Genomic DNA, 12,264 nt, shown 5'->3' with positions numbered 1-12,264 from the left:
TGTGTTCTGCACAGCTGAGGTTATGGGGTAAGTGATGCTGCTCTTCCACAATTTCAGCCTGTGCATGTCGGCGGAAGCACTCTATGTAGAAGTCCAGTCTGTTGTTTCAACCTTCAGGAGGAGTCCATCTAGAATCCTTCTTTTTGTAGTGTTGGTAGTGTTCGTGGGAGGTGGACGGGCAGAAGGAGAGGCGCTGAGATAGGACAGATTCTTCTGCTGGGATAAGAGTATAGTTGGATAGATTGACAATATTGCTGGGTGGGTTAAGGGAACCATTGCTGTGGCCTCTTGTGGCATGTAGTAGTTTAGACTGCTTCTCTACAAAAGAAAAAGGACATTAAACTAAGTGTGTATTGTAATTGGCTTGTCTACTTTTTGTAAAGTATAGCCAGGAGGAAGTTTGTGTGGAAGGTTGGTTTTTTATGAGAGTATCCAGTTCTGAGAGCTCATTCTTAATCTTTCCCTGTTTGCTGTAGAGGAAGTTGATCAGGTGGTTCCGCAGTTTCTTTGAGAGCATGTGGCACAAGCTGTCAGCATAGTCTGTATGGTATGTAGATTGTAATGAATTCTCTCTGGTCACTCAATCTCAGACCTAAAGGTCGCAATATTAAAACAAAGACTTCAAAAACAGACTCCAACGAGAGACTACTGAATTGGAATTAATTTGCAAACTGGATACAATTAACTTAGGCTTGAATAGAGACTGGGAATGGATGTGTCATTACACAAAGTAAAACTATTCTCCCTCCCCCCGCCCCCCCCACTGCTCCTCGGACGTTCCTGTTAACTGCTGGAAATGGCCCACCTTGATTATCACTACAAAAGGTCCCCCTCCCCGCTCTCCTGCTGGTAATAGCTCATCTTAAGTGATCACTCTCCTTACAGTGTGTATGATAACACCCATTTTTTCATGTTCTGTGAGTTTATAAATCTCCTCACTGTATTTTCCACTGAATGTATCCGATGAAGTGAGCTGTAGCTCACAAAAGCTTATGGTCAAATAAATTGGTTAGTCTCTAAGGTGCCACTAGTATTCCTTTTCTCATTACATAGACTCTCCAGTTCACAATAAGTACAAGAGGTAGTTAACAAGAGCCCATTTATTATTATTTTGGCACTGAAGCCTGTCCCTACTGCTCATCCTGTAGCTATCTGATACAGCTAATTTACTGTGTAAAGCCACCTGTCTAAAATGACTGTTACTCCCAGCAGAACAGAATCCAAGATCTTACCCAATGTAACTTCATACTCATTCTTTATGGCAGACAGCAGGGGCTTGTAGGTTTTGAAGTCCTCTATGAAGAACTCAAAGATCTCTCTATAAGGCTAACAGAAGACACAGAGAGAGGGAACACTATCAAGGACTCTGTTCATTTTCCTTATCTAGAACGTTGGGCTAGCTGTTGAGGCAATCACTGTTGCTGTCTTAATTACTGCACAGATTATGATGATGATGTCAACATCCTTTTAAAAATACTGTTAAGTCTTAATAAAATAAACACTGTTACAATTCTCAATATGCAGCTAATGTATCCCAAAGTAAGTCACAAAAAATATACTTCCAGCTTTGCCATTGAAATGCAACAACCTCTGGGGTGGAGGATGACAGACAGTGGGGCAATGGGAAATTCTGGCCAAATCCCCAATCATATGAAAAATGCCATGGGATCTTTAGTGTCTGAGCAGAGCTGACAGGACCTCAGGTTTTGGGGTGAGCAAGTTTTGTTCTGGGTGGAAGCTAAGTTATTTTCAGAATATGAGCCAGTTGTGACTGATCAGGGTTTGCCCTTAGATTTCAAAATAATTATAACATGATGTTTATTACCAATATCTCCAAAATACCTTACATTTGGTGCCAGTGCTTGGTATTCATGGAAAGCCTGGAACAGGAGCTATCTAGTGACACCAAATTCCATCTAAAATTCCAAGCCACTAAAGAGCTAGACCTGGACATGAAACGAAGTAATCTGGTCTTTTCTATAACTCTTCCCTTGTTTAATACAGGTTTCAGAGTAACAGCCGTGTTAGTCTGTATTCGCAAAAAGAAAAGGAGTACTTGTGGCACCTTAGAGACTAACCAATTTATTTGAGCACACCTACAAGATCTCTGTCAAGCTTTCTTACAACTACAATACCCACCTGCGGAAGTAAAGAAACAGATTGATAGAGCCAGAAGAGTTCCCAGAAGTTACCTACTACAGGACAGGCCTAACAAAGAAAATAACAGAACGCCACTAGCCGTCACCTTCAGCCCCCAACTAAAACCCCTCCAACGCATTATTAAGGATCTACAACCTATCCGAAAGGATGACCCAACACTCTCACAAGTCTTGGGAGACAGGCCAGTCCTTGCCTACAGACAGCCCCGCAACCTGAAGCAAATACTCACCAACAACCACATACCACACAACAGAACCACTAACCCAGGAACTTATCCTTGCAACAAAGCCCGTTGCCAATTGTGCCCACATATCTATTCAGGGGACACCATCACAGGGCCTAATAACATCAGCCACACTATCAGAGGCTCGTTCACCTGCACATCCACCAATGTGATATATGCCATCATGTGCCAGCAATGCCCCTCTGCCATGTACATTGGTCAAACTGGACAGTCTCTACGTAAAAGAATAAATGGACACAAATCAGATGTCAAGATTTATAACATTCATAAACCAGTCGGAGAACACTTCAATCTCTCTGGTCACGCAATCACAGACATGAAGGTCGCTATCTTAAAACAAAAAAACTTCAAATCCAGACTCCAGCGAGAAACTGCTGAATTGGAATTCATTTGCAAATTGGATACTATTAATTTAGGCTTAAATAGAGACTGGGAGTGGCTAAGTCATTATGCAAGGTAGCCTATTTCCCCTTGTTTTTTCCTACCCCCCCCCCCCCCAGATGTTCTGGTTTAACTTGGATTTAAACTTGGAGAGTGGTCAGTTTGGATGAGCTATTACCAGCAGGAGAGTGAGTTTGTGTGTGTGGTTTTTGGGAGGGGGGTGAGGGAACCTGGATTTGTGCAGGAAATGGCCCAACTTGATTATCATGCACATTGTGTAAAGAGTTGTCACTTTGGATGGGCTATCACCAGCAGGAGAGTGAATTTGTGTGGGGGGTTGGAGGGTGAGAAAACCTGGATTTGTGCTGGAAATGGCCCAACCTGATGATCACTTTAGATAAGCTATTACCAGCAGGACAGTGGGCTGGGAGGAGGTATTGTTTCATATTCTCTGTGTGTATATAAAGTCTGCTGCAGTTTCCACGGTATGCATCCGATGAAGTGAGCTGTAGCTCACGAAAGCTCATGCTCAAATAAATTGGTTAGTCTCTAAGGTGCCACAAGTACTCCTTTTCTTTTTGTTTAAAACAGACGTTTACTGCCAAGCAGAACAGCTTACAGCAGTAACAGGTAGCTGTAAAGGGACTATATTCCCATACACACATCTGTAATGAACCACTTCTATTTTCTTCTATTCATTTCATTTGAACTAAGAAAGGCATTCCTGGCAGTGATTCCGAGTTCCTCACATCCCCACTGCATGCTGAACTCTCTAATCACTATGGGGTGTGCCTCCGTACTAAAGATAAGCGAAAAGAGACATTGCTTTGGCCCTTTGTCAGTTTAGATACTAAGGGCTGCCAGGCAGGAATTCTCTCTCCCTACCTGTATGGTCAGTGCTCAGCACAAGAGGGTCAAACTTGTTTGGGAGGGAGTGAAAATTAGTACCTTTCAGGTTTCAGAGTAGTAATTAGTACCTTTCAGTCAGTGTCCATGGGCTGGAGTACCATGCACCAGGAAGAGCTTCCCAGTCTTACTGACTGCAGAGTGGACCCCTTTACTGAGGCACTTACAGGGTTTTACTTAAAGAAATTTCTCATTTATGAAACCTTCTTCCCTCTGTCCAGTTATCTCTCTTTATTCCCCTCCACCCAACCCTTTCCCCTCACCCCCACTGGGGTTCTTTCCCCTCTCTTGTGGCCCCTTTGGGGATTTGTCTCTGTCTCCACACCCCCAAAGTGTGTGAGTGGGAAGAGCAAGAGCCACTTCCCTGAACCTGGGGTGATCTGATCTGCAGAGGGGGAGGCAGGGAGAAGCAGCCACTCCTCTGAGGCCAGGGCTCAGCAGGAGCAGGGAAGAGAGAAGGAAGAAGCCTCTCCACTAAACCTCTACTGTGCGCATTGGTCAGCAAGGCTATTCAAAGGGGCTCAGCAGGAGGAGGGGGACTGAGTGACCCATGCCCAATCTAGCATGAGGCTGAAGAAATGGGTCTTAGGGTCAGATCTGGCCCATGAGCTGTATGCTTGGAACCCTGGCCTAGGAGAATGGGGTCCTGGTCAAGCGTGGGACCTGTTTTTTGTATTACAATAGTGCAAGGCAATGCATGACGGCCATAGCGTGGAATTTCAGCAACTGCATTTGGCCCACAAGTTGCATTCTGGGGCCCACTCACATTTCCAAAAAACAATGGAGAAACTAGGTAGTGGCTGGGCAAGAAAATGTGAAGTGTTCTAGGAGGTGCTAAGTGTTATCATCCTAGCACAGTTACACTGCTTTGTGCACATGGCTTCAAAGTGCCAAGCAAAGCCAGTTCTCATTCAGCACTGCCAAAGGGTCTTCTCTGTCCATCTGCTTTTCTTTTAAGGAACCTATGAATGGCCAGTTTAAAAAAAAAAAAATCCATCCCACTTTGCACTGATGTTTGAATTCACCAGTTTCCCCCTTCCATCAGACCTGGAGCTTAAGTTCCTGAGCGTTCTCTTTAGTCAGGTCCAGAGACTGCAGCTCTTTCCTTAGGTAGGATTCCAGCTCCTCCAGGTACCGTGGTTTTGCAATGGTAAGAGAAGCCAGTTTCTTGCTGCAGACAGACAGAAAATGACAGGCAAAATTCTACCACATCTATGGTTTACAATCCGTGAGCTCTAGGGTTCTCTCCCCCCACCCGCCATAGCTTTAGAGTGGATCACTTTACTGTAGCGGTACATCCTTCCTGTATATGAGACTCAGTGTCCTGAGCGGCTCACAGGAACAGAGGCAGATTCGATTGCCACCCAGCCAGACTTTACCTCATTACTCAGGTTCAGTAGGGCTGTGCCTCGTATATAGGTTGCACTACAAAGAGATTCACATTTTTCCCTGCTCAATATCTGTGAAAAGAAGTATTGGGGTCCATCTGTATTTGTGTCAGACTGGAGCACAGTGTGTATTTGAGGCAGAGAGTAGGTCTTCCCCCCATTACATTTTCTGTCTTTCCATCTAGGCCCAAAACTAGAGGAGATCTGGCACTGGAGTTCTCATCAAGGTGTGTGCGTGTGAGAGAGAGAGTGCACATGTGAGAGAGTTTGTCTGTCCGCTCCTCCATGTGTATGTGGAGCCTCGCCTTGCACCAACCCACTTCCCATTACTAACCTCGCAACCAGGGCTAGCCTTCGGTGTCCTGGCTGGCTGGCCAAGCTGCTGGCCTGCAGGGAGGTGACAACTCCCAGTGCCATCAATACAGGGTTCAGCTGCAGCCAAATTTACTAGAACACTTATTTACATCAATCAAATTTGTTCTAGTTGGAGCCTGCCCTGTTGGCTGACAGGAGTTGTTGTCAACGCTGTCCTGGAAAGCACCTGACTGCCTAGGCAGGATACCCAGGGAAAGGCCTGAGAGGTCTTCATACCAACTGTTGGGAATGGGCCACATCCACCATGACTGAATTGGCCTCGTCAGCACTGACCCCCCACTTGGTAAGGCAACTCCCATCTTTTCATGTGCTGTGATACATATACTGCTTACTGTATTTTACACTCATAGAATCATAGAATATCAGGGTTGGAAGGGACCTCAGGAGGTCATCTAGTCCAACCCCCTGCTCAAAGCAGGACCAATCCCCAATTAAATCATCCCAGCCAGGGCTTTGTCAAGCCTGACCTTAAAAACTTCTAAGGAAGGAGATTCTACCACCTCCCTAGGTAACGCATTCCAGTGTTTCACCACCCCCCTAGTGAAAAAGTTTTTCCTAATATCCAACCTAAACCTCCCCCACTGCAACTTGAGACCATTACTCCTTGTCCTGTCCTCTTCTACCACTGAGAATAGTCTAGAACCATCCTCTCTGGAACCACCTCTCAGGTAGTTGAAAGCAGCTATCAAATCCCCCCTCATTCTTCCCTTCTGCAGACTAAACAATCCCAGTTCCCTCAGCCTCTCCTCATAAGTCATGTGTTCCAGACCCCTAATCATTTTTGTTGCCCTTCGCTGGACTCTCTCCAATTTTTCCACATCCTTCTTGTAGTGTGGGGCCCAAAACTGGACACAGTACTCCAGATGAGGCCTCACCAATGTCGAATAGAGGGGGATGATCACGTCCCTCGATCTGCTCACTATGCCCCTACTTATACATCCCAAAATGCCATTGGCCTTCTTGGCAACAAGGGCACACTGCTCACTCATATCCAGCTTCTTGTCCACTATCACCCCTAGGTCCTTTTCCGCGGAACTGCTGCCTAGCCATTCGGTCCCTAGTCTGTAGCTGTGCATTGGGTTCTTCCATCCTAAGTGCAGGACCCTGCACTTATCCTTATTGAACCTCATCAGATTTCTTTTGGCCCAATCCTCCAATTTGTCTAGGTCCCTCTGTATCCTATCCCTGCCCTCCAGCGTATCTACCACTCCTCCCAGTTTAGTATCATCCGCAAATTTGCTGAGAGTGCAATCCACACCATCCTCCAGATCATTTATGAAGATATTGAACAAAACCGGCCCCAGGACCGACCCCTGGGGCACTCCACTTGACACCGGCTGCCAACTAGACATGGAGCCATTGATCACTACCCGTTGAGCCCGACAATCTAGCCAACTTTCTACCCACCTTATAGTGCATTCATCCAGCCCATACTTCTTTAACTTGCTGACAAGAATACTGTGGGAGACCGTGTCATCAGACTCCATGCATCTGATGAAGTGTGTTATAGCCCACGAAAGCTTATGCCCAAATAAATTTGTTAGTCTCTAAGGTGCCACAAGGACTCCTTGTTGCTTTTGCTGACATAGACTAACATGGGTACCCCTCTGAAACCTGTCTTAATGTCTGGTAGACCCAATGTAATGCGAAGCAGTGCATCGAGACCGAAGGACATTTTCAGCTTAAGAACCAGTTTTGGTTTTTGATTAAGCACTGACCACAAATCACTATTAAACAAACCCTTGGTGTTTCCCACACAGCTGCTGCTCAGAACTGGCCCTGCTTTGTCTGATACCAGAAGTCCTTAGGGATGCTGCCAGCACCCCACACTAGAGTTCCAACTGATGCAGCTGAGTAGCAATGGTGGTGATTTTGTTCTATAATTCCTGGGTATAGACAAGCCCATTTTCTGCTACCCTGCTGGAACATCTTGGGCCTATTTCCGAGATCCCATGCTGTACGCTGCAGTTTTTCCTAGCACTTTTAATAATAAAGTGCTAGTCTTACCTTCTCCCCTCTGGACTACAACAGGGTTTCTGATTCTGTAAGATAGCCTGCCCAGATGCATATGCAGGCCATGTGGACAAACGACCTCCAACAGAAAACTGGTAGGCCTGAAAGAAAAGCAGAAATCACACCTGTGAATCCCTCTGTGCCCAGTGTTTCTAATTGGGGTTAGAATAATCAGGTGCCTTTCTAGAACCAGCACAGATGGCCCAGGGACAGTTAAACTCAGGAAAGAGAAGGTGCCAGAAAACCCCTTTCTCTCAGCTAGGGGAGGAATAGCTCAGTGGTTTGAGCATTGGCCTGCTTAAACCCAGGGGTGAGAGTTCAATCCTTGAGGGGGGCCATTTTGGGATCTGGGGCAACAATAAGGGATGGTATTTGGTCCTGCTGTGAAGGCAGGAGACTGGACTCAATGACCTTTCAAGGTCCCTTCCAGCTCTATGAGATAGGTATATCTCCATAAGCCATGGTAGCATGTCTGCTGCTCCTTAATGTAACCAAGAATAATCATTTATGGGGGGAGGGATAGCTCGGTGGTTTGAGCATGAGCCTGCTAAACCCAGGGTTGTGAGCTCAATCCTTGAGGGGGCCATTTAGGGATCTGGGGCAAAAAAAATTGGGGATTGGCCCTGTTTTGAACAGGGTGTTGGAGAAGATGACCTCCTGAGGTCCCTTCCAACCCTGATATTCTGTGACATCCAAAGACTAGTTGAACTATTGTCTGTCTCACTCTCTTTTTTGTTTTTTAAGGAAAATTACCTGCACTGAGTGGTTTAGTTAATTAAAATAGTGCAAGTCAGTGTGTAAAAAAGCCCATGGTGGCTGTGGGACATGCTTCTTAGACTGCATGTTCCTCGGGGCAGGGGCATGTCTTTCCACAGATGTCTGGAGCTCTAGCACAGACTAACACAATGGTCCCCCAATCCTGACTGAGGACTTTGTGTGCTATTGCAAAATAAATATCATGTCAACAAAGCAGCATTCTGGTCTAACTTCCAAATCTGTATGAAAACCAGAATTTGATGCTTCACTTGGGCCTTGTCTCCATTAGGAATTTATGCACTGTGGGAGCTGTCCCATGCAAGCCCTCAGTGGAGCTGTCCCATGCAACCCCTCAGTGGAGCTGTATTGTGCTGATGGAAAGCCAAGCACATATTGGGGTTGTTTACCCATTTGGAACCAGAGCATGTCACATCCATGTAAGCCCCACTTTACATTATGCAGCACATCATCACTGGGGGTTTGCAGGGATGTAGCACCATGCATGCAAATCTTGCTAATGGAGGCACGCCCTAAAGAAAAGAATCAATTGCCAATAAAATTGAATTTCCTTTCAAAACACTGAATTGCCTCTGAAAAAAGAAGCAGATCCCTGTGGTGAATTCTGAAAGTCTACCAGCCATTTCAGAACTTTCCCACCACTGCATCTTGCAGCGTTTCTCAGTGACACACTGACTTCCATAAGTCATTATTTCCTTGGAGAAAAGTGTCGGAGGTGACTTGCCACTCTTTATGTTCACTATTATCACAGGATAGTTGGAGTTCTGATTGTCTAAGACAAATTCCTTATGTCTGGAAACTTTATAAAGAGTTATCCATGGGAGAAGTTTTAATCTCAGGATGCCAAAGATGATCCTGTGATAGTTTAAATGTCCCTCTGACCTCAGTAAGAAGTGGAGAAATTGTACTGGTGGAGCATTGTGACTCCAATTTACTGAGACTTAAAGATATTGTGTTGTGAGAAAAGTTCTAAAATGACTTCCCAACTGTAGGAACAAAGCAGTACAGTTTGCAAGGAGAGTTACTGTATGAGTAAGCTATATAGCTCACTCCAGGAGCTGACACATTCCCAGAGTGCCACTAAACTCTCACAATGGTGTTGTTTTTTTAAGAAACAATGTGTGACGTGTCCAACTCCTTCTGCCCTCCCAAGTTATCTACAATAATATGGTGTTTCTGGAGTTTGCTCTCTGTTAGTGGGACACTCTTATACAAGCAGGTTAAGGTTTTATTTTACTCAGTATGACTGCCACTTTTGAAGGAACTGATGTTCTTTTAAGTAGCTTTTAGCTCATGATTACATAGCATGTGATGTCAGGTCTAATTCTGTTTACTGCATTGGCCAAACTCTGGCTTTGGTCGTCTGCCATATTGTGGTTATACTAAAAAAAACTGCAGCCAAGAAGAGAATTGAAGCACAACTGTTATTTCTCTCCCCCCCTCCCCCACATCTGCCACTGATTATTCAAAGACTCCAGCCTGCAATACCGTTTCTTGATCTGAAAAGCCAGGGATTGCAGCACTGCATGCCGAGACCTGTAGCCTCTGTGGACTGCACAGAGATGAAAACCGCTGAAATTTGCTTTATTTTATAAGTGTCTGGCATGGCCCTTGGGCTTCTGGCAAGTTGCCAAAGCATCCCCAGGTGGACCAAGATTAGGTGCTCCGTGGTTATATTTCCACTCACCAGAGTCTTTCGTTTCTTCAGAAGGGTGTGTTTCAGACTACCAGTCTGTATTTGGTAACTTGAACTCTCCGGTGAATGTAGACTAGGTGCCCATCTGTAATGGCAGAAAAGAAACCTACATTTCAAAAAATGTGCAACAACATCCAAAATACTATTCTGAATGCCACTGGGCAACAAAAGGTATGTAATCCCATCACCATCAGCTGGAACCCAATACGCTGCAGAAACCAGTGGTTTAGTGGGCTCTCCTAATAGGATGGGGGTGATAGCAATGGAAGAGGGAAGAATCCAGGGGCAAGGTTACTTACTCATTATGCCTGTGAAAGTCTGCATCTTTTTCACATCACTTTTCCCTATTTGTTGCTACCAATGATACTCAGCATTTATAATTTCAGAGCTCCATGTGGCTGGAGTAGATTAGTATTATTGTCCCCACCTTCTAGACACAGTAAATTAGAAATACAATCCTGTTGACCATTTCTGCTTCACTTGTCAGAAAAGATTCAATGAATTCAAGCCCACTGCTGACCAAACACCCACTCATCTCTCAGAGTAGGCGTCCTGCTGCCTTTGATTGTAATGTGTAATTTCCTTTGGCAGCTTTCATTTTCTGCCTGCTTAATCACCTTTTGGATTCACTAGCCCAGATTTCTGGGTTGGATATGCAGAGGGTGTAACCAGAGCATGCCTTCCAAGACCAGCTGCTTATAAATGCAGATGGCTAGAGTTTATAAGGGGTACAAATATGGCTGCATTCACATCTTTTGGGGAAGTAGGGTTGCCACCTATTTGACTCCATGATACAGCAGATATGGTTATTTCTGGATGTTTTGATGAAGTTGCATTGTCACTTTGTCACACACTGGCACAACACTGATCTGTCACTCAGGCTTGCAACTTGGGAGTCCTCTTCAACTCATACCTCTCTCTAGGTCCTTTCATCCAGACTATGTCAAAATCATACAGATTCTTTCTGCATAACATCTCTAAGATACGGTCTTTCCTTTCTATCCATACAGCTAAAACTCTCATCTTGCATCTCAGTTACTGCAGCCGCCTTTTCTCTGGTGTTGACAAATGCAACTATGCAATCCATTCAGAATGTTGTTGCAAAGGTCAATTTCCTAGCTTGTCACTATGTGTCACGCCCTCTTTGAATCCCTCCACTGGCCCCCCCTTCTCAACTGCATCAAACATAAGCTACTTATCTTAACTTTCAAAGCCCTTCGTGACCTACCCCCACTCTACCTATCATCTCTCTTTCACTACTGAGATGTTGACTTCCATTGATCACGATGCCAGCCTCCATTCTCTCACTCTTTAAATTTTCAAACAAGCACCTTTGTGCTTTCTCTCATAGAATAATCATAGAATAACAGAGTTGGAAGGGACCTCTGGAGGCCATCTAGTCCAACCCCCTGCTCAGAGCAGGACCAATCCCAACTAAATCATCCCAGCCAGGGCTTTGTCAAGCCTGACCTTAAAAACTTCTAAGGAAGGGGATTCCACCACCTCCCTAGGTAACGCATTCCAGTGTTTCACCACCCTCCGAGTGCAAAAGTTTTTCCCAATATCCAACCTAAACCTTCCCCACTGCAACTTGAGACCATTACTCCTTGTCCTGTCATCTGCTATCACTGAGAATAGTCTAGATCCATCCTCTTTGGATCCACCTTTCAGGTAGTTAAAAGCAGCTATCAAATCCCCCCTCATTTTTCTCTTCCGTAGACTAAACAATCCCAGTTCCCTCAGCCTCTCCTCATAACTCATGTGTTCCAGTCCCCTAATCATTTTTGTTGCCCTTTGCTGGACTCCCTCCAATTTCTCCACATCCTTCTTGTAGTGTGGGGCCCAAAACTGGACACAGTACTCCAGATGAGGCCTCACCAATGTCAAATAGAAGGGAAAGATCACATCCCTCGATCTGCTGGCAACGCCCCTACTTATACACCCCAAAATGCCATTGGCCTTCTTGGCAACAAGGGCACACTGTTGACTCATATCCAGCTTCTCGTCCACTGTCACCCCTAGGTCCTTCTCTGCAGAACTGCTGCCTAGCCATTCGGTCCCTAGTCTGTAGCGGTGCATTGGTTTCTTCCGTCCTAAGTGCAGGACTCTGCACTTGTCCTTGTTGAACCTCATCAGATTTCTTTTGGCCCAATCCTCTCATTTGTCTAGGTCCCTCTGTATCCTATCCCTACCCTCCAGCGTATCTACCACTCCTCCCAGTTTAGTGTCATCCGCAAACTTGCTGAGGGTGCAATCCACACCATCCTCCAGATCATTAATGAAGATATTGAACAAAACCGGCCCCAGGACCGACCCTTGGGGCACTC

At 45.4% G+C, this 12,264-nt stretch overlaps 1 protein-coding gene across 4 annotated transcripts in view; it reads right to left on the bottom strand.

The window, feature by feature from the left end:
* TSNAXIP1 (translin associated factor X interacting protein 1) overlaps positions 1-12,264 on the bottom strand; it is a 69,683-nt gene that overhangs the window by 30,024 nt on the left and 27,395 nt on the right. For 3 of the 4 annotated variants that reach the window (XM_048816471.2, XM_048816469.2, XM_048816472.2), the window contains exons 2-5: positions 9,929-10,022; positions 7,462-7,568; positions 4,739-4,862; positions 1,233-1,326 (exon numbers count right to left, since the gene is read on the bottom strand). In XM_048816471.2, coding sequence (XP_048672428.2) covers positions 1,233-1,326; positions 4,739-4,862; positions 7,462-7,568; positions 9,929-10,022 — 419 coding nt within the window. The remainder of the gene's footprint in view (positions 1-1,232; positions 1,327-4,738; positions 4,863-7,461; positions 7,569-9,928; positions 10,023-12,264) is intronic. The other variant, XM_048816474.2, reaches the window with a different exon arrangement.

Source organism: Caretta caretta, chromosome 12 (assembly GCF_965140235.1).
Source record: "Caretta caretta isolate rCarCar2 chromosome 12, rCarCar1.hap1, whole genome shotgun sequence".
NCBI lineage: Eukaryota > Metazoa > Chordata > Testudines > Cheloniidae > Caretta > Caretta caretta.
The sequence above is the reverse complement of the archived record's forward strand: the minus strand, read 5'-3'. Positions and strand labels throughout refer to the sequence as shown.